This window comes from Macrotis lagotis, chromosome X, assembly GCF_037893015.1.
Source record: "Macrotis lagotis isolate mMagLag1 chromosome X, bilby.v1.9.chrom.fasta, whole genome shotgun sequence".
NCBI lineage: Eukaryota > Metazoa > Chordata > Mammalia > Peramelemorphia > Peramelidae > Macrotis > Macrotis lagotis.
In genome coordinates, this window is record NC_133666.1 from 255,793,115 (window position 1) to 255,816,969 (window position 23,855).

Here is a 23,855-nt window from a genome sequence, read left to right on the forward strand (position 1 = left end):
GAAGGAAAGAAGGAAAAAAAGAACAGTTGCTGCTCTCAAAGAGCTAACAGTCTAACAGAGCAAAACAAGATAGAAAAGAATATGAAAAAGTGGGGGCGGGGAGAGTGATGAATGTCCCAGAGAAGTCCCAAAGCAGTGTAGACAGGTGAGAAATGAGTAGAAATTTTGGGCTTTTCTTAAAATGAAATTTTGGAATTTGTGACTCCCCTCTCCAATCAGATAAGAAAGAGGGTGGTGATGAGGTGGATTCCCAAGGCTAATGAAATCTTAGCTACTAAGTCACTTAAACACTCTGGGCTTCAGTATCCTTATTTACAAAATGAAAGAATTGAGGACTAGATCATTTTAAAGGACCTCTGGAGTCCTAACTGACTGTGATATTTGTCATTGTGAGACAGATCATAACTCTCCTCTGCTTTAATAGATTATCTTGAGTTGCTATGACTTGTGGCAAACTTTGTGAGATACCATCACAAGTTGATCTTCAAACACATGGGCCTGTTCTTGAAGTCTTTCCAGCTAGGTAGGAGCTATCAGAATTTGTGCTTTACTGGTATAACCTTCAGTATCACAGAATGACCTCCTTAGTCTATCAGATTAAATACTTGATGGTATTCTAACAAGTACTACTATTGTGAATCCATTCTTGTGGCTCAATCAAAAAAAGTTTGATGAATTTACACGTATGTCACACAAAATTGGATTTATCTACCACTGTCCTTATATGTACTCTTCTGTATCCTGTAATTTTCCCATCTTAGAGTTGATTGTGGTACTTTATAAAAGACCAGATTAGATGTTGTGTTTACTTAATTTTTTCAATGTTGTAATATACAAATGTGAAATTAACAAATTATTTTAATTAATGTTTAAAATATATGTTTAAAATGTTTATTCCAAGTATAGTAACAGCATACATCCATTTTAGAAGTTTATAAAGGAACAGTGATTCTGCCAATGCACCAATCAGAAATATCCAGTTATATTTTGTAGCAATTTTTAAATTTCTGGGTACAAGAAGAATTGATGATCTTCAACTCACTGATGTCTTCTGAATCATCAATGAAAGATTTCTTCTTGATGTGAGAGTATTTTATTATATTCTAATATTTTTTGAAAATTGCTTAACTCTTTAAAGAGGTTATTTAACTAGTCACTTTAACCTATTCTTCAACCATTGGTTCTTGGGATAAAAGGAAGAAATGACTTAGACTTTTAAGTTATTAATCAACTGATATGGGCATTAATCTTGTCAGGGATTTCAAAAGGATAATGGTGGGATCTCAAATGAGAATCAAAAGCTTTATGGAGGTACTTATGTTTCTCTTTCCCCTTGGAATGCAAAATATGGAATCCTATCCAAGATTCTATCAGGGAAGGAGAATTTTTTCTCAAAACATTAATATTCTAAAGAAGAAAGGAAAGTCTTTACTTATTAATAAAGGTAGGTATAAATGTGTGTATGTCTGTATATAATGTCTGTATAATAAACAATAATGATTCACTTATGTTCCTCAGAAGAAAGGTAGTATTTAGACTCACAAAGTTCTAAGAAGCAATCATATCCTTAAGTAAATGATAGAAAGGTCATAAACACCATAAGCCAGACACCAATTACTATAGTTGAAGTTTAACAGACCCTGCAATGGCCTAATTGTTGACAACTTGGAACATGATTGTTTACTAATATTCTGTATTATTTTAAAGTAGAATGAGCAATGTCTAGTAGTCCTTTGTCTCCTTTCAGAATCTTAGATTATTTTTTTTTACTATTTTTTATATATGTTATAAAGTTAAGTTTGCTTAACAAGAAAACTTTCTTTCCCCTTGTAGTCTGCCCATTTTTTCTCTATAGGTATTATTCTTAGTGAACTTGTAATCATTCTAGAGTTTAATTAGCATTTCTGTACAGAAGACTCCCAGACCTATATATCCAGGTCTAGTCTGTCTCCTATGTCACTTCATTCCTGTTGGACATCTCTACTTGAATACCTTTAGACATCGTAAAACTAAATATCCAAAATGACATTCATAATCTTGCCCCCTATACCCCTCCTCCAAATGAGGACAATAACTTGGTTTCCATGACTTCAGGCACATCTATTCCCTTCTCTTTATTTACATGGCTACCACCCTTGTTAAGGTCTTTATTATCTTTTAGAACAGCTTTCTAGTTTTTTTTGGGGGGGGTTTAAGGTTTTTTTTGCAAGACAGTGGGGTTAAGTGACTTGCCCAAGGTCACACAGTTAGCTAATTATTAAGTATCTGAGGTCACATTTGAACTCAGGTCCTCCTGACTCCAGAGCTAGTGCTCTACCCACTGTGCCACCTAGCTGCCTTCCAGTTGTCTTCTTAAAAGTACAAATCTAACCATATCTCATTCCCTTATTACAGAAACTTTAAAAGTTCCCCTTTGCCTCTAGGATAAAATCCAAACTCTTGGGATTTAAGGCCCTTCATCTTTATCTTACTTATCCTCCAAAGCTATTGTACATTGCCTCCTTCACATACTCTTGTTTTAGTGAAAGTGGCATACTTTCTGTTCTCTCAACCTACCAGTCCACCTACTGCTTCTATGGTTTGGCATAGAATTTCCCTCCCACCTTGAAAGACTTTCTTCCTTACCTTTTGCCTCTTTGAATCCCTTTAAGACTGAGCTCATGTGCCATCTTCTCTCAGAATCCTTTCTTGATCTACTTAGAAGTTAGTATTAACACTTTTCTCTGAAAATTCTCTATATGTACTTATTTGTATATGTGTTGTATTAACATCAATAAAATGTAAGCACCTTGAAAGCTGGGGAGATTTTTCATTTGGTTTTGTCTCTCCAGAGCCAGCATAGAGGCTTGCATGTAGTCAGGGCTTTTTCATTAGACTGGATTATATTCTGCACCATACTTATTGAATGTCAATATATATTTGTGCATGTGTCATAATCTTCCTTGTGGGATTGTAAATTTTATTTAGGCAAGAAGTATGCTTTATTTACTCTTGCAATTCTCCTAGCTCTTAGCATAATGTTTTATACAAAATAAGTATTTAATAATTAGTTATTGAATGAATGACAATAACTTATTAGTTGTCATGTAAGTTATGGTGACTATTCATTTTTAATAGGTCAGGGTAAAAACCATTTGAATAATTTTATATATTTACTTGGAAGATAGCAATGCAATAAAAATCTATCCTTTTTTAAGGAATATAACATATGAAAACCCATGCCTTCAAAACAGATAAATTAGGGAATGATTTTATATTAGGTAAGAATTCCTTAAGACATCATTTCTCAGTACTAAAATTTTCATTTTATTTTCAAAAATTGAGCTTATATATATGACTTTTAAAGAACATACCTGCATAAAAGAAAGTAAATCTATATTAAACTGAAGAATTTAACCATATTTAGAATATTCAGAATCAAATCTACTAGACTAGAGCAAACTTTCTAAGCCATGTTAGCTTTCTAAAATGTCCATTTCACATTCATCAAGGACATATTTCCCTATTCTCATGGAGAAAACTTCGTGCATAGTAATTCTCCATGTCAGATATATTCAAGTTTTAGGACATAGGATTTATGTTATAATTTGAATATCCTGTGCCATTTTCCTAAAAATTAAAAGGGTTATAAGGAATAACAATAACAACAACAATAATAATAATAATAATAATAATATTAATATAGAGACACAGAGGAGTAATAGCATAACAGTATTCATGTTCAGAATTGGTTTTGCCTGGAGGGTTTCACAAAATTAAAGAGTATTTGAAAAATAATCAAGGGGGGGGGAAGTAAACAGTTTCTGCTTTGGTTACCTCCCAGACACTAACTCCTCATTTGGGATGTATTCACAACCCCTCCCTGTTTAAAACATTTTTTTTTCTTCTTTCCAGTTCTAGGAGCCTCCCAATTAGTTTTGGAGTCAGAAATGCCTAGTGGGGCTAGCCAAAATCTATGTCCTTTTCTCACCACAATGATTTCCACATTTCTCATACCCTTACTGACCTATTATAATGTTTTTATAACTGGGATTGTTACAGAATGATGCTGCTAATGTCAGACTGGCAGTATAATTGAATAAGCTACTGAGATCATTTCACTCCAGTCCTCTTCTTGTACTGACTACTGTTCAATATCTGATCCAATTTCAAATCTTCAGTCTTTTTCCTTCATGATCCTATGTATGCAAGGAATAATCTGCTCTTCTGGCTTTTTCTCTAATGAAATTGCTATATTTATACTTATCTTTAAAAGCATGACTTTCTCTCTAGTTTTAATTTAGAAAGACATGAATCTTAGACCTAAAACACTTAGATCTGGAATATCAAGACCTAATATGGTCCTCAATCTTTAGAATGGGATGATTGCTGAATTAAACAGATCTGAATAATGACACTGGTCCATCAAGGAAAAAGGTTAAATCATCTTCCAGTTACTCAGTTTAAGAAAGTAGGGGAAAATACATAATATATTTTTGAAAGATTTTCATCATAAACTGTTAATTTCCTTAAAAAAACATTTTGGCATTAAAAGGACTACATTCACTTAACTGGAAAATTCACATATGAGCAATGCTTTATTCATCAACAATGTTGGATAATTGTAATGCTATTGTATTTGGATTCTGATGACCTCAAGAAATCATACTGTCACAAGTCCATATCCCCACCCACACATACACATGCTCTTTCTTGTACTTTCAAGCTGTGGTGGATTTGTGATCTCATCAATGTGAATATTCCTTCCAACAATGCAAATTGCAGCCTATCTATGGCTGCCTAATCACCAATGTTCTGAGAAATTTCCTTCAGTTGCAAAGAGTCTATTGAAGTATATGAATATGAATAGTTTGTCCATTGGTTTTTACTTCTCTCTCACTTTATAAAAAAGAAGGTTTTGAGGTTGCCTATCTTATCTGTTGGGGTCATGTTTTTTTTAATTCAGCCCTTCTTTTTCACTTTTTAAAACTTGTTTAAACTTATTCACCCATGGAATAGAGAATAATTTAGATAATTTCCTTCTTCCAATTTTTCATTTGCAGTTCCCTCCCCTCCACTACTTTTTTTAGCTTAGTATTCTACATGGTTCCACAGGATAAACTGTGTTTCTCTTGTTAAAATTTTCAAGTTCAGCTGTGTGCATGAATGTATTTTAAGAGTGATTTTGCTTATTTAAAATTAGAGTCAAGTCAAATATGTGTTTAACTCAAGAATTCATTATTTAGAAGTTTTCATCCATGCAGTTTTTAGTTGTTGGAAAGAAAGAAGATCTAACTGGATTACCTGAAGAAAGTGACTTGCTCTAACACAATGAAGTATAAATTAAGTGATCAATTATCAAATTTTTATTGTGCACAAGTAAAAATTGTGTATTGGATTAGGAAAGAAGAAATTTCTAGATGTTGGCTTTTTCAGATAATATCAAAAGATAATTTTACTCCTGAGCAATAATGAAGTGAGTTATCCTAATATTGCTGTGGTAAAGGGAATGTACTGTACTCAGATAGTCAAAGGTAAGAACAAGCCTGTAAGAGTCAGAGAAGTCAATAATATATATATTAATCTGAATTACTGTAAAAGAGCTAATCCCATTCAGTAAATTCACTAGAGTACTGAAAAAAATAGTGTATTTGTGGTTATTAAGACCCTCAGTTATTGCTTATTCTGCTGGATCAAATACAAAGGGCAATCTTTACTTAACTTGGGTTTTACTGTATATAGAGAAGATCTGGTTTTGGCAAGGCAATGGGGTTAAGTGACTTGCCCAAGTTCATACAACTAGGTAATTATTAAGTGTCTGAGGTTGGATTTGAACTCAGGTTCTCCTGATTCCAAGGCTGGTGTACCACCTAACTACCCCGAGAAGATAGTTTTTTTAATTTGCCAGGGTAACAACTGAGTGAATCACAATATGCCCAATTGCATTTTACCTCTCTCTCTCAGCAACAGGTGCTCCATTGCAGGATGATCATTGCTTCTGTAACAATTCCTCATCTTATTCTAAATGACTATACCAGCAAGGTAGCTATCTTTCTACCTATGGGTAAAATGTTATTATGTTTTTATACTTTTATTTAAACAAAATTTCATTGCAAGTACACATACACACATATATACATATATTTGTTCATGTATAAGTAGAGAGAAAGAAAGAATTAAGCTTAATGAGTTTTAGTACTTTCAATACTTTGGCTACTAATGATCTAGAAAAGCAGCATTTCCCTAGTTTCATTCAAAGCTATTGCTTCATTGATATAAATAATGGCTTAATGGACTGAAAGAATTAATTTAGTCAAAATTATAACCAGTCAATAACTTAGAGAATATTGGAAGAATATAGTTGGTTATTTTGTAACTCTCAGTTGATGTCCATACTCATGTAAGAGCCACCTACTTATGATGATATTGTTATTAAATATGAAGATATTATTTTAATTGGAGTAAATCCAAATCCACCTAGTTTAAAATAGTTTCCCCCTTGTAAACATTTCAATGCTTTTCCAGTCTAATGGAGATATATAATTTATAAAAAACCAATTACACACAAGATTCATGCAGAATAAATGCACAAGTAGGAACTAGAAGATGCTTCTTATAGAAACAGAAAATAGGATTTGAACTGTATCTTGAAAGAAAGTCAAGGAAGCTAAGAGACAGAGATGAGGAGAATATAAAAGGTATACAGTATTTAAAATGACTAAAAATATACCAATATTGCTTTTGCTTTGAAAGTTTTCTACTAACCAAGTGAAACATTTTCTGTTTTTAACTTGATAACTGTTGCAAATATTCTATTCATATTGACATCTTCGGTTTTAATCTAATGTTCTCTTTATAACTTTATAATCCTCAAAATTGGCAATTTGAAAAATATTTAAATTTGTTTGAAATTTGAAATAGTCAAAAAGACCTGGTGATCTTTATAAATAGTGTTCCATAAACACATAGTACCCTGATTAAAGTCAGTGAATCATATTTTGGGAGAGTAAAGTAATACTATTTCTCTTCTTTTTTTCCTACTGCTAAGGCACTGTGTCTTGAGTCAGTAAAATCTTACTTTAAATCTAACTCTGACATTTATTAGTTGTGTGACCTTGGGCAAGTCATAGTCTGCCTCAATTTCCTCAACTATAAAATGGGGATAATAATAGCACCTACTTCCCAGGGTCGTGGTGAGGATTGAACGAGATAATATTTTTAAAGAGTTTTATAGACCTTAGAATACTTATATAATTGAAATTTTATTATTAATAAATAGCATTTATTATTATATAACAACCATCATTTAGTTCTTTCTTGAAATTCTGGAGTTCTATTCATGACTTTTCAAGTTGTTTGTAAAGCTTAATTTTCATATCTTAAAATCTAAGGAAAATTTTTTAAAAAGAACTCTCACTTGGAAGAGACAGTTCTGAATTTTTTTCCCCTAGTTGAGTGAATTGTTCTGTGCTTGCTTCAGTATTCTGAGAATCAGGAAATGGTGATTTCCTTCCTTATGACTTGTGTCTACCTGCATGTCTATTGCAGTTGTAAAAACACATAGTACTTTGGTAAATATAAAAAAATTCTTCATTGGGACTTTGGTTATAATGATTTATTGACCAAGTGGACTGAAATGTCATAAATATGGGGCTTATAAAAACAATTCTGGTTTCTGTGATGTGGCTAAGTTTTTTAAAATAACAATCCATGTCTTGTTCTTTATGGAAAATTTATTTCTCAGTTTAGCATTACAAGATACTAAAATCATTAGTCTTACATTATAACACTAGTAATCAAGGAAATGGAGTGTAATAAAATTTCACAGATCTTAACAGAAGTGTAATAGATGGAGGTTAAAAGAAAGGTTAGAGAAACATTCAGGGTATAGTGATTTTGGTTTCCTATTTCCAAGGGAAATCTGAGAAACAGATATTCACCTTTCCTTATCTCTTGAGTATATACAAAATCATCCAGTTCTCTTCATTTCATAGAAGAATAGCTCTGATCAACATTGAAATCTTTTCTGGGATATTCCTTATATCTTATGTTCATTCCTTAAATGAAGGAAAAGAAATGCATACTTGTAATAAAAAATGGCATTATGGGTTAAAAATTAATTTTTATCTCCCTGCCTAATTTTTCTATCAAAAGAGAGAAGAGTATGTCATATTATGATAAAGATAAACATAGGAAGAAATATGAGAGGAAGGCAAAGCCTATAAGATGTCATCCATTTGTTTGTTTCATCTTCAAAAGAGCATGACCATCCCAGGAACTAGGTTTAGAAATAAGAGTTCATGGTGATTCCTAGATTCCCAAACAAGTACTCATTCCTGGACCAATGGCCCAGGACATTATTTTCCCCCATCCCCTTAGGGTTAGCCTATTTGAAGATAAGTTGTGGGTTCAGTTAGCAAGTAAGAGCCTTCCAGAGGGGTATTTGTTAATTGTACTCTTAACAGTGACTACAGACTCTCCCTGCTGTTTCCTCCCCAAGAAGCTCTTTCTTCTCAGTGCATATTCATGGGCTGTTTCCAGTACCTGGAATTCTCTCCCATATTTCTTCTACCTCCTGGCTTTCCTGATTTCCTTTAAATCCCAGTTAAATACTGCCTTCTAAAAGAAGTCTTTTCCATATGCTGGCTCTTTCCCTTACTGTGATTATGATATTTTGTATATTCAATCCATAGTTGTTTGCATGTTGTCTTCTCCATTAGGCTGTTAGGTCCTTGAGAACAAGTACTGTTTTTTTGCATTCTTGTATGTATGTCCACAAGGATTTGCACAATTCCTGGCTCGTGGTTGGCTTGATAAATTCCGATTGGCTTGACTTACTGGCAAACATAAGTTTACAAATTTCAAAGTCATTAATAGAAAAGAGGAAATATTGGTGGAAAATATTCAATTTACAACTCCATACTAATCCATATAGGATCTGAGTTAATGTCGCCACATTGTTCTTCAACACTGAACTCTGAGATAATTTTATTGGAAAAATACAATTTATAAGGGGAATTTTATAAAATGAACTTTGCTGTATTAATCATAGAAAATAAACTTAGCTATAGAAACCTAATGAAACTTATCAATTCTTTTTCATAAAGCAAAGTCTTAGAAGCAGTTTAAAGATTAATATGAAACTTTTGGGACACTCAGAATTATGGCAGTATTAAAAACTATGGGTTGTAAGTACCAGGTAAGATGATGATGATTAAAAGGTTCTAAAGAAATCTTAGAATACCGGAGAAATTTAAACATGAATGCTCTGATGATTTCCACATATGAATAGCAGCTGATAATAAGATAAATGTATTTATTTGTGTATATATATAAACACACACACACACACACACACACACACATATGTGTGTGTGATTTATGAACACCTGGAGCTTTAGTCCAGCAATTGGTTTGATAAATGAATTTGGAGGACATCTAACTTTGGAGAGCTATTTAAATAGAGTAGAAAATCATTTCTCATTCCAAAGTGTTTCAGTCTTTATACATTGGGAGCTTGTATTGACTCAAAAAGCAGGAGAATGACTTCATGAAAATAGTGTTGGTTGAAGACATTAATCAGAGCCAAGTTAACTGCTCAGTGGCTGTTCAAGGTAATGAGTTAAACAGAATGGTGTCACAGGAAATAGAAAAGAAGAGATGAGTCTAAGAGACATTGTTGAGAAAAGATCAGTAGAATTGGATGTTGCTTGTATTTGTATTAGGGAGAAGAATTGTAGATGATAGTCAGGAATGAGTCTATGTAACCAATTTTCCCTCTCAGATAAGACTTCCTTTGAGAAGCTCCCATTACTTCATACTAATCATTTCACACACCTTTTATGTATGTCTTCTTATGCCTTTTTTCTTTCTTGCACAACATGGGTTATTAGTGGCAGTACTTTATCAATTGTATTTTATCTCTGAATCTTTGCAGTAACTTTTCCCCTAATCCTTTCCTACTTTTAGGTTACTTTCAGTCATGCTTTGGGTCACTAGTGACAATGCTATCTCCTAGTGAGAGTAAAGAATAGATATAGTGATATTTCTTAATGATTTTATTCCCTCCTGGAAACCATTAACAAAGAAATACTCATAATAAATGAGAAAAATCCTCACATCAAGATCAAGAAACAGTCTAATTCTCAGATTTTCTGTGTTATTCCCCCTTCATTATTAAATTTTTCTACACACGATTAAAACCTTATGCTCATTTTTTTCCCAGTAAATTGGGTAGGAAACCATGGATGGAATTTAATCTTAACCTCTGGTAGAGAGAACACATTAGCTAATCTGAGTAACTGTTTTATTGAATAACCAATAAATGTAAAAGTGGCAACCAGTTGAATCCATTGAAGACTCTCTGAGTATATCTCTTAAATTCAAGGCCCATTTTAAAAGGTAAACCAAAGTACTTTGACCTAGTTAGGATTGAATTTGAAGAAAACAAGATTTATAGGTATTATAAATTTGACAAAGGGGATTCCTTTTTCCTTGTATTTTGTTGATAATAATTTAATTACAATTGTCCTATTACTTTTTCACCTTAAAAAAGAAAATCAGTATACTCTACTAAAATGAAATGAAATCAAATAAGTATAGGGAACTGGTGCTTCCTGGCTAAGCAACACTGGTATGTTAGATCATGTAATTGTGTCTTCTATCTTTTAAAAAGTTCTAAATGAACCTTTTTTTGTTTTTGTTTTTTAAACAATGACTGGCACTTGCAGAGTATACTTTCAAGCCTTGCCATTTAGCCAAAAAAAAAAAAAGGCTAGACAAAGTTTTGAAAAAATGATTGTCTAACAAAAACAAAGATGTTGATATATTAGTAACATAATTATCTTCTGCTTTTAAATTCAGATTGCTTAGGGACAGAGATCAAAATAGTCACTTTAAAGATTTTCTTCAGCTATACAGATCGTCTGTCTGCTTTGAAAACATCTGTTATGATTTTTAAAAGAATCTCCAGACTAAATGCATAATTAAATTTATACTCATTAGGCCATGTTTATTCTTTCCCCTCCTCCCTCTCATGAAACTTCCAGATGAGCCATTGAGAACTGTGCATCAAAATCAAGAGTAGGATATTAGTCAGTAGTGCAGAATGAAATCTGTTGCTTTTATAATGGTAAGTTGGCATTTAAAATGAAAACCAAGCAAACTTTCTTTGTTTAAACACCCTAAAAATAAAAAAAGGTTAAAACCCCTGAAATTCCTCTATATACCAGTGTAAATTTCATAAATAACATGTAAGGGTTAAAAAAATTATTTTTGTCAAATACTCTTTCAAATAAGATAATACTCAAATTATTACAAAATATAGAAAATACAAGCATCCCCTTCCTTTTTTGACATTGGTTGATAAATGTTATATAGAAATTCCCAGAAGAATGAACATAGATTTAAGAACATACAAATAGCTTGTTCTATATATCATGAATCTGTCTCTGGATAGAAATAATTATAATAGTAGCTTACATTTATATGGTGCTTATTCTTTACCGGGTCTTGTGCCAGCTGTTCCAGGGTAATAATAGTATCAAACTTTCTTAACTCTAGAACTATCTTATGCAACATTTATGATTCACAGTCAGACTACTTTCTTCCTTTATAGAGGGATTGATTCACTTGCCATAGTTGTTTTGTGAGCCTGTGACTTGTGAACATTTCCCTGTATTTCACAGCTTTTTATTTCCTATAAATAATGACCTGGAAAGATTTTGTAATGGCAAAAAATTTTGTTTTCTTTCTCTTGGGCATTTTAAAATTCAATCATTATAAGAAGGGGAAAAAATACAATCTTACAGGTTATAAGATTAACTGAGTAATTCATTATTTATTCTCTCTTAGCCAAGAGATCTCAGCTATTTATATCTTTGTGTCTTTTTTTACTTCACTGCTATCAGTTAAAATATGCTAAAAGTGATTTCCTCTCTCCCTGACAAAATAGTTTGATAGTTTCTTTTGTTCTTCTCCTTCATGGAGTCTAGCTTCACTGAATGATGATCATCCAGAAATATGATGGCATAAAAGGGACTATTGACATAAGTGGAGCTGTTGAGTCTGAACAAGAATTGCTTCGGGGTGCATCCTGGTGATAGTTTTATAGAAGAGAGCATGAACTTATTCTATGTGACTTCAAAGTACAGAAAAGAACCAATGGATGAAAGTCTGAGGAACATAAATTTCAATTCTCTATAAGAAAAAATTCTACAAATTGGAGCTATTGAGAAGTCAACTTTTGCTAGTGAATCTTGGTGCATATTGCTCTAATGCTATTGTTTTAAGTTATAGATTCTCTTTCATATAATTTGGTAATGATAAAATTCAAATTGCAGTTCAGCATATTTAAGAATCATTTTGAGAACAATCTGGTTATAATAAGGAGTTCTGCAAATTATAGGTTGGAACATTACTTGAATAGTGTTGTCTTGTGGAATTTTCAGTTGATAACTTCATCCTGCTAAAGAAATGAAAAATAATATTCCACTTATTAGTCACTAGTCAACTTGTCTTGAGTCTCCACTTGGTACAGAGCAATATAAATATGATTACTGTTTCGTAATTAAAGGCCTAAGATAGTAACTATGGGAAATGGTAGGGCTTGGTGATGAATTATGAATGGAAAGGAAAGAAAGAGAGCCAAAGATGATCATTTCCACCTTGAAAGCAATGGCTTTCTACCCAATAACTAATTATGGGAAATGTTCTTTGGTGAATGGAAATAATTTTTTTGCTTCATTATTAGATTAACTTTTTAGTATATAATGAACAATTGTAGATTATCAGATCAATTACTTATATTAGAAATAGTTAATAGACAAAATTGAAAGATATATGATAACCTGCAGTTTTAAAAATATATAGCTAAGTGCTTATACTTACATCTTATGTAAACCTGTGATTTCAAAAGTGTTGGAAACTGCCAAGGTAAAATTTCCTCCATCAAGCCAGATGGACACTCATTTGTAGCTTAAGAGTTTTAGAGGGTTGCCTAAGGCAGTGAGAGATTAAATGATTTGCATCTGCTAGTACCTATCAGAGGCAGGATTGAAAGAAATGGTCATGCCTTCAAAGAATTTATGTTCTACTAGAGGAAACAATATGTACATATATAAATAGAGAGATACAAAAACATTCAGAATAAAGGATTTTTTTTTGAAGGTTGGGGGGAAGCAGTAGAAGCTGGGAGAATATGGAATATTTTATGAAGTGGTGGTGCTTGAGGTAAATATGCCAGGAAGTAGAAGTAAGGAAAAAAATATATTCTAAATATAGAGGATAGTCTGTTCAAAAGTGGGAAGAATATCATGTGATAAGGTGAGGAAATGGGAAATTGGACTAGATCAGAGAGTGGATAACAAGGAGGATTGCATATTATGTCAGGGAAAGTAGACTAACTAGATAAATTTTTTTTTTATTCTAGAGGAAATAAGGAGCCACTGAAGCTTCTCAAGCAGGGGAGCTTTCTCATTAGTAATCTTGGGAAAGTTATTTAATCTCAAAGAACTGTTTCTTATGTGAAATGAGACATTTATACCAGCTGATCTCTCAATTGTCCTCTAGTATATGACACAATGAAGGAAAAACATGTTTTGAAGAGAAGCTAAGTTAATATTTTTGCATTTGTGTCTGGGTCATCAGTAGGAAATCCAGGTCAGGATAGCATATAGACAATATTAACTTGAAAATCTGGAGTATAAAGGAGAGGTTAAGATTGGAAATTTATATATATATATATATATATATATATATATATATATATATATATAATATATATATATTTTGGACTTCATTTTCTTAGATATGATAGTGAAACTGGAAGAGTAGATGAGGTTGCCAAGGGAAAGAGTATATAGAAAAGAGAATAGAAATTGAATGATCACTTATAACTTTTAGAAGAAGAGTTTCAATAGTAATTACCACAAAAACCAGGATGCAAAAGGTTGAGGAGTAAATTGATATTAAGAAAAAGGTGACTTCATATTTAGACTACTTTTTCCAGTAGATAAAGGAAAGAGAAGTAAATTGATGGTTAAAGATTAATTGAATCTTTTTATTTTTTTGGTTTGGAGAGATCTGATCATGTTTGTAGGCAGACAGAAAGAAGCCAAATAGAAAGGGAAAGATTGAAGATTCATTACAGAGAGGTCAAGATTGAAGAGTAAGATCCCTGTGGCTTCAGGAGTCAAATGGCAATATTAAGGACCAAAGGAGCAAGATTTCCTTGTGAAAATCTCTAGCTGACTTACTTTGATATAGGGAAAGTATATATACACCAAACTGAAAATTAATACCTTCATGTGTCTTAAGGGTTATTAAGGAGATAAGTTTAATATGATTAATTCACTGAGAGAATCAAGGAAGAAATATTCTCCTTTATGTCCTGTGGTTTATGTTTGTGTACATGTATGAGGATGTGTTTTATTTTCCTTAGTGATTTTGATGATGAAATAAAGAAGTTGCTCATTAAATTTTTCAGATAACACTAAAATGGGGTGGTTAGTGTCTTTATAAACAGGACCTCAGTTCGAATTGACTTTGTTTAATAAGTGAATTTTAAATTCAGAGAGCTTAATAAAGATAAATACAGAGTAATGATTCTGGGAAGGGAAACTAATGACCAATGACAGAACAAGTCACTCAGTGTTCAATGCTTTCCTGAGCTCTGGGAAAGAAAATCACTTTCTTGAATTATAATGATAGGAACACATTCCTGACATGGCTTGAGTGAGGAAAGGTTTGAATTTAGAGTCAGGAAAAGACCTAGAGAATGAGTAGAAAAAAAGACTGGACTGGTTCAGAATCCTATGTCTTTCTAGACCTGATCCTTTCTAGACCTGACAACTTTTTCACTTTCTGAGTGCCTACCTGTTTTCAGGAAAGTATTTTTCAAATCTTGTCATTTTTGTCAATGTGAGTTGTTATTCTCCAAATCTTTTTATGTCTAAAGGCCTAAAAGAAATCTCATTTATCTTGGAAAGAAAAAAAAGAAACATTCCCTGACCATTCTAGTCCAAGTTGATTTCTTCTTTTTTTTACCTATTCCCCCAGATTTAACATTAATTTTGTATACTGTCTTACGTTGCTAGTTGTTTTATATGGGTTAATTTCACATCCCCTTTGTGAATATAATTTCCACAAGGGTACCATGACTATGTCTTATACTCCCTTCATAAAACCCATGAAATCTTACATAATATATTGAAAGCAGCTATAGTTAAGCTGAGGCACATGGAAAGATTCACTGACATGCTTGGGGCTATTCGCTTGTTAGCCTCAGAGTTCTGATGTGAACCCAGGTCTACCTGACTTCAAGTCCAGAACTCTACCCCTGTGCTCCTTTTCAATACTTGGTAGGTACCTAGTAACTACTCTCAGTTGGTTGATTGCTTGATGGATGGCCCTGCCCTAAGATTGCAAGAGATGGACTAGATGACCTTTTAAGCTTCATTCCACTCCTGAGTTCTTATGATTTTTAAGGCAAGGAGTAGGAAAAACAAAGGATCTGAAGTCAAATGGTACAAAATAATTTTTGTGAATATACACATAAAAGGTATGTGGGAAGTAAGCAAAGAGGTCAAGATAGAAAATACCCAAGAACAAAATGATTCTGAAAGTTAATAAAACATACAGAAACAAAAGTTAATGGTTAATTAGAAACTGGATAAAGTCATAGATGGATTGATAAGATATTAGAAAAACAATAATGGTTTCACTAAATACCAACAATAAATTTTTTTTCAATCACTGCTCACTTAGTTCAGAACAATTGAAAACCTCAGAAAGCATACTGAATCATATTGTTAATTTTTCACAATGAACACAGAAGATTGGTGACATACCTAAGAACTGGAAATGAGAGGGGAACATGACTTTTAGAGAAAAATAGGAAAAATAATTTGAGGACATCCACTATAACTGTAATATATAAACAAAGCATTATTGCAACAATGAGAATTAATCTTTTATTTGTTAAATGACTGTGACATTCTGAAAAAAATTCTGATTAAGTTTAGAATTAGAAAAGAGCTTGAAGTCACCCCTGGACAAATGTAAACTCTATTGCTGACTTTTTGAATTCAGAGACTAGAAGTTAATCTTATCTATCTGAATTGTCTGACTACTCTCAATCTGAAGTCATTCCTTAGACCAAAGCTATCTGAAAGTAAGGTCTGAGGGTATTGGTGGGAGGGTGGGTGGGGGAGCAATCATTATCCTGCCCTTGACCTCTGAATATTTTGCCTAGAATGCTTCCAAGCCAGTGAGATAGTGGAGAAAACCAGAGAAAGTTTCTATCTCACAGAGAGATAAAGAACATGTAAATAAAGGGAGAAGGTAACTTGTACTTAAAGAAGTATGGAATCAAAAACTAAGAAAGGGTGATAGAAGGGTGACTTAGGGAAGAGGAAAGGAGTGGATTCTGATGATAGCAAATATTTAATTATATGCTACAGTTCAGGTCAGGTTCAAATCTGGCCTCGGATACATGCTTGCTGTGTGATCCTGGAAAAATCACTTAAACCTGTTTGCCTCATTTTCCTCATTTGTTAAATAATCTGGAGAAGGAAGGGTAAAACCTATCAATATCTTTGCCAAGAAAATTCCAAATGGAGTCATGAAGAGTCAGACATGACAAAGAACAACAACAACAACATGTGTGTATTCACAAATGGGTGGTATTAACAGAACAACAATGACATTATTTGACTGAGGGAAAATGGTCATAAGAAATAGTATATTAATGTTTTAAACTAGTTATTTCTGTCATATTTAAAGTTTTTTAAACAAGACTGGATGAAAATTGATGTAGCTTTCAGGACTCCATCTTATTTAATCTCCTATTATATATAGAATATATTACAGTGTATCTACTTTAATACTATAGTAATATATATACTATTTATATAATATGTCATATCAAATCATGTTACTTTATATATCACTTAGACTCTGACTACATGTAGAAAAATGATTCAGAGATATTCAAAAGACAAATATACTGCAGAACATCTTGTATAGACTAAGAATGCTTGGAAATTAATGTGCTTCTATAGGTGAAATTTTATCTAGGTTTTTCAGCTGTTTTATTAGATACTTAATAGATAAAATTTCTTTATCCAGTAGTCAGTAGATCTGGGTTCAAGTTCCATCACTACTACTGACTTTCATACTTCTTGACTTTCCTGCGTCATTTGATACTGTTGACTATTTTCTGTTTATCTCCTCTATCTGGGATTTTTATGATAATACTTTGTCATGGACTCTTCCTACATGTTTGACCAATCATAATCCATGCTCTATCCTTTAATAGTAGGATACCTCAAGATTTTCTCTCAAGTCCTCTCCTTTACTCTCACTATAGACTGAGTGATTTCATCAACTTCCAAAAATTCAGTTTTCATCTCATCTATGATGCCCAACTTTATATACTCACGCCATAGGCAAGCCCTGAACAATGGTATATAAGCTGTATCAGCATACCCAGTCCATAATCTAAACATACCCATGATCCAACATTGCTTCTCTCTTGAGTTTTAGTTCCACATTTACAGATGCCTGCAGAACATCTCTAGCTGTATATCCCAGAGGAATCCCAAATTCAACGAACTTCAGTCTGAATTCATATTTCTTGTCTATTCTTAAGGAAATCCTTAGTGTTAAGAGAGATGAATTTTACAGGATCAAAGCTATAGAACTAGAAGAGATTTAGGAGGTTATCTAGGTACAACCCTCTGATTTTCCAAAGAAAACTGAATTATAGAAAGGTTAAAGAACTTTCCCAATTTAACATAGGTTGTAAGGTAAGTTTCTATACCCATTTGTCTGCCTAAATTTCCCATTTCTATCGACAGTTACCACCATCCTTCCATTCAAGCAAGTTACAATATAAGATATGGAAAAAGAGGGCAAGATAGGAGTAAAGTTCTGATTCTTCCTTCACAAAGTCTCTTGTATTTATCCGTTCTCTTCTGCTCTCATCCTTTTTCAGATCATTATTAATGCACTCTTGTATGATTGCAATAGCCTTCTTCCTAGTCTCTCTTCAATCTTAACCCATTCAAAAGCATCTTCCTCGCTACCAGATTAATCTTCCAGAAATATTGCTTTCATCATCTATTAAGAATAATTTTTTCTGTGTGTGTGTGTCCTCCTATGCTAGTCCCAGAAGGAAAATACAAACATGAATAGATTTACCCTTGAGAGTTTCCATTTTGTGACTAGTGAACATACTTGTCCAAAACACTTTGGTTAATCTCAATTTCTTTGTGTAAAAGTTCAAATTATGGGCAAGTAGGTGGCATGGTGGATAGAGCATCAGGCCTGGAGTCAGGAGGACCTGAATTCAAATTTGACCTCAGACACTTAATAATTACCTGTGTGACTTTGGGCAAGTCACTTAACCCCATTGCTTCGTAAGAACAAAACAAAACAAAAAGTATTTCTTGTGGCATTCAAGGATCCTCAGTCTTGCCCCAATAAGTCTTTCCAATCTCATTTTCCACTATGTCAACAAATGAACCCCATGCTTTAGACAAATTAACCTCACTGACCCCTCACTGGGCTGCTTTCTTCTTTTAAAAATTGTATTTTTTATAGTTGCCTCCATATTTCTTCTCATCTCTTGCCTTTTTGATCTCCCCATCCTTAAAACCTGTTTTAAATTCTGTATCTTTTAAGAAGCTTCCCTTCCCAGAAGGAAGAGCTCACCAGTTCTTTCCTATCCCCTTAATGCTTAGGATACATTATGTACATGTGTACAACTCCTTTGGTACTTAGATGTAGTTTGATACTCTTATCTTTTCATCTGTTTGTGTCTGTTCTCTAGGGGCAAGAACTGTGTGGGCTCTTCATTTATTTGTATGATCACAATGTCTAGAATATTCATTGTAAGTGTCTTAAGTTCAGGTTATCTATAAGGACAAATTGGACAATTACTGGACAATTAACTGAGGATGAACTTAACTTTGACCCATAATAATAGCAAGAATATGCAACAAGGATTACTTAACTCCTCTGCACATAATCCCTCTCATCTGTATTGGGAAATGTGTGTGTGTGTGTGTGTGATTAATCAGACATCAAGGTATGATGATTGCATAGTTTCAGGAAGCTACTTCAGATGGCAGTGACAGGTGACAGCTACACTTAGCTGGTACTTTTTATGCCTCTGGACCAGGAAAGTACTTCAGGGTAGATGGGATCTATCAGATTGCATAGGAGGAGGAAGCTACAGCAGGGTCTGAGAAACTGTGTCTTGGTCTTATCACAATATTATATGTATATCAGCCATTGAGATGTTTATTGATCAATTCACTTTTCAACATCATAAAAGCTGGCTTTATGTTAAATATAATACATTAATAGAGACAGATGATGGGGATGTGTTGTGTGATTTGAAAAGAAAAATCTGAGTTCTGAGTTCTGTTTGTAGATAAAGAACTTGCTGTGGGCTAATAAGAGACATCTGTGTCAGCCTATCAAAAAGCAAGATTAATAAACTAGTGTTCAAATCTTTTTATGCATGGAAATAATTTTAATATCCTTATTGGAGAGTTCTCAGATAAGTGATGCACATGTGATCATCTTTATAAACCTCAGACACAAATTATGTTCAGTTTGAATTGAATGTAAAAGAATTTTGAGTCTTAGGTATTTAATTTTCACCAAGAATGACCGTATGATACAATGGAGATCACTGACTCAGGAGTGTGAGGTCTAGGCTCAAATCTTACCTCTGGTACTTGCTTACTGTTTGAACTCAAATAAATGATTTAACCTCCTGGTGTCTCAATCTCCTCTTTTGTAAAATGAAGGGGATAGAATCAATGATATCTAAAATCCTTTCTAATGCTAAACTAAAAGTCTAAAATAGTCATGTATTGGATCCTATTCCATAGGAAAATTACGTATATTTTTCTCATTTCCACTTTTCATTTTCTTGTCTATTTCATTTGGACAGTTTTGGGATGAACCATGATGGAATTGGAAATTCGTGTGGGACCAAAGGTCATGAAGCAGCAAAACTTATGGCAGCTCATATTACTGCAAACACCAACCCTTTTTCCTGGTCTGCCTGTAGCAGGGACTATATCACAAGCTTTTTAGAGTAAGTAACCTCTTGAGAGGAATGATGAGATTTTCCAGAAATAAGCCATTCATAGGAGTCCAATAATGGACTCTAGAGCTTCATATGTTGATAGAGGTACAATAATCCCAGGCTGTTTCTAAAATTATCTTTATATTGTGGCAGCTTCTTTTTCCTCCTTTTCAAATGGTTTTATAGTCTGCTAAATAGATTTCAGAGGAACTAGAGCAGGAATATGGTTGAGAGGTTGTTAAATATATGATATATATATATATATATATATATATATATATATATATATATATATATATATAGTCTCATAAAGATGTAGCCAAGTCATATAAAATTCAGACTTGTGTAATTTTTTTATTATATACAAACAAGTTACATGAAAATACTATAAATTTTTTAAAAAATCATTGATAGAAGGGGTGGCTAGGTGGTGCAGTGGATAAAGCACCGGCCCTGGTGTCAGGAGTACCTGAGTTCAAATCCGGTCTCAGACACTTAATAATTACCTAGCTGTGTGGCCCTGGCCAAGCCACTTAACCCCATTTGCCTTGCAAAAAAAAAACCTAAAAAAATCATTGATAGAAAAACAGAGTATCACAGAAGTTTGAAAGCATTTAATAAAGAAACATCCAAACTCAAACACACATTAGTTTGAATATAGGTCAACTGACTTAAGAGAAATGTCTTTGAAAGGAAAATTGCATAGTGCATGTTTTGGTTTTATATAAAGCTAAGGATGGTATACATGAATACCAATATAGTAAACACCCAGGAATTTAGCCCTTAGAGACAATGAAAATGTCTCTTTGGAATATCAGAGACTGGTTAACAAATGACTTTTGTATCTTTCCAGCATTTGGGAGTTATTTTGCTGGTCCCTTCATGCATGTTACAAGAGTCTAATTTCTTCAAAAAGGTTTTCAGTTAGCAGAGGTATACATTGCCCTAGGAAAGCAAATGTTCTCCCAGTTCTCTCACCTATAGAACTTAGTTTGAGCCATCTTAGAGATTTCAGAACTTTGTTGTCATACCATTGACCTCAATTCTTTTGTGTGAAGAGGTCGTTAAAGATGAAACACATGGGGTGGCTAGGTGGCATAGTGGTTAAAGCACTGGCCCTGGAGTCAGGAGTACCTGGGTTCAAATCTGGTCTCAGACACTTAATAATTACCTAGCTGTGTGGCCTTGGGCAAGCCACTTAACCCCATTTGCCTTGCCAAAATCTAAAAAAAAAAAAAAAAAGATGAAACACATTGTTAAGAAAGCAGATTGACTTAGAGAAAATTTAGGCAATGAGAGCTTTTTGTTTTTTGCTGTGTTTTTTTTTTAAGAAATTCAGTTTACCCAAAGTTTATGTTGGCATGATCTTCCTTTCGAAATTTAAATTTTTTTTCTCTTTAGGATTATTTTACCTAAGAAAAACATCAGGAATTAAAATATAGCAGACATGCTATAGCATAGTTTATTAGTGGATGAGTTCAGATATGCTGAAAGTAGAATCAAGTTTCTTGATGGCTCAAAGCTATAGCCATAAATACACAAGCAGATCCTGATTAGTGCAAATAATGAATCCCATGAAGTGGTCACATGTATTCAAATTTGCCCTATTCATAGATAAAGTTATGTAAAATATGGTAATTGGTTCCAGTACCATAGAAATAGACAGTGTAAGTATAAATAATGTTGCTACTTTATGGGAATTTATTTTTGGCACTACTGAGGTCCTAACTGTATAAGCTTGTTGAAATTCAACTTTAAAAAAATAATTTTTTGTGTAACTTTCCAACACTAGTGTTACAAAAGGCTTCAGTAAATTAAACAAAATAAAAATTGTTAAATGGATTAAAGATGAAAAGTCAATTCAGAAGGTATTGAAGTCTCAATACTTCTCTAATATTTCAAGAGTCCATAATTTTCTTACTATGAGTAGTTCTGTCAAGAAAGATCTTGTTGGTTCTATACTTGTTAGGTCTTCATGATTTCCTATGGCAAAAATAAAATTAAAATGTTATTTGGTAGAATCAGCTTCTGGTTATGAACTTCTTTGAGCTTAACTAGGATGGTCCCCTGATGTCCAACATATTGCCTTTCCAGTTTGGTAGGGTTTGCCCAGAGACTTTGACTCCAGTGATATCAAATTCAAGTAGAAATGGGAGCCACTACACCAAAATAAAGATTCGGTGGGCTACATATTGGCTTAATTTTTAAATGTGATATCATTATTTTTATTTTATCTTTATTTATATTTTGTGTTTGGGTAACACTTGGGAGTATTGTGGGCTGCATGCTTGACACATCCCACACCATCCAAGTAGACTTTTTTTGAAGGATCTAACATATGTCCAAAAGGCTTTCTAATCTTAGTAATAATTGACTATACTATCCTTGGTTACATTTTGTACCAAGAAAATTCACACAAAAATAGACTTGAAGGCATTTGTAACCTAAAGGAATCAAGGATATCATTTTACAAGAATGATCTAATCCCAACACTCAAATTTTACCCTTTGGTAAAATTTTCTGCTTCTCTAAGGTTTAAAATCAATATGGAACTGGAACCATCCCATAAAAGCCCTCACTTACCTAGTAGATTTAAGTATCACTAGAAAGATAAATTATATGGTAAATCTGAGAATGCCTGTGGATTATCTAAATTTTAATTTTTAAAAGAGATTTAATGAGATCTAAGGTTCATTTCCAAAGTCCTTCTGCCTGACTGACCTCAGTACACGGGCTCAATCTAAACTCCTGTCAGAATTTGCTTGACTGAAACCATATTGTGACCATTCTATTACTCCAAGAGTATGAATCAGTGTCAATTCCAGCTCAGGCCCATTGGTTTCGTAAGATTTGCCAAAATAAGTAGAAGTTGCTATTGTGGAGCCAAAATTCTTCCAAAGTAGCATTATTCAGGCAAGAAGTTTGGACTTTTTCCAAAGGCAGAAAAATAGGTGAATGGGATTTATCATAGTAAGCATAGAGGAGAGTATTGGTACAATGGAAAAGGCATTGCATTTGGAGTCAGGGGACCAGTAATCAAACCCCTGATCTAATCTCTACTTTTGTGACTTGGGCAAATTACTCCATATCTCTTGGTCTCAGTTTCCTCATTTCTAAAATGAGGAGATGATTTTAGATGAATTTCAAGGTCCCTCTTAGCTCCAAATCTATGATTTTGTGATTGTTGTGACTGTCTAATGGGATTACTAATCCTATAATTTATGGAAATATTCCCATCCCACACAATTAAAGGGTTGTTCATACAATTCCTATTTCAAAAAATGTTCATAAGAGGCAATCATTGGTAGAGACCTGGGAGAATATTGCTTTTCATGCAAACTAAAAAATTCTAGTGGCAATCTGACCAGGCATGCATTTAAAAAAAAAAGTAGTCCAAAGTTCTTAAAATAGACCAGGTCCCTGGAACACAAAGACATAAGAGTGACTTCATTGAATTTTTTCTTGTTCTTTCTTATTAATACTCTGAATTTAATTGCTTCAGTAGCTACATGTGATATTTTTTTAAAATCTAGAAATAATCTGATAAGGAATTATGATTAAATTTACATTTTAAAGTTGACCCAGGAAGGCTCATAATATTTTATTTAATTTCTTTCCTCAAGAAAAAGAAACCTTCAAAGATGAATTATTTAGAAAACTCAGCCCAGCCAACAAAATGCATACTTTTCTCTCCTTAGTGCCTGCCTAGGCCAAAGATGACGATGGATTTTAACAATGAGCTTTCTATGATTTATGGAGATTCGCTATTCAC

The 23,855-nt window shown here is 33.2% G+C and overlaps 1 protein-coding gene across 7 annotated transcripts in view; it reads left to right on the forward strand.

Moving 5' to 3' along the window:
- ADAMTS6 (ADAM metallopeptidase with thrombospondin type 1 motif 6) overlaps window positions 1-23,855 on the forward strand; it is a 336,979-nt gene that overhangs the window by 176,691 nt on the left and 136,433 nt on the right. For all 7 annotated transcript variants that reach the window (XM_074202710.1, XM_074202713.1, XM_074202711.1 and 4 more), the window contains one exon: window positions 19,946-20,092. In XM_074202710.1, coding sequence (XP_074058811.1) covers window positions 19,946-20,092 — 147 coding nt within the window. The remainder of the gene's footprint in view (window positions 1-19,945; window positions 20,093-23,855) is intronic.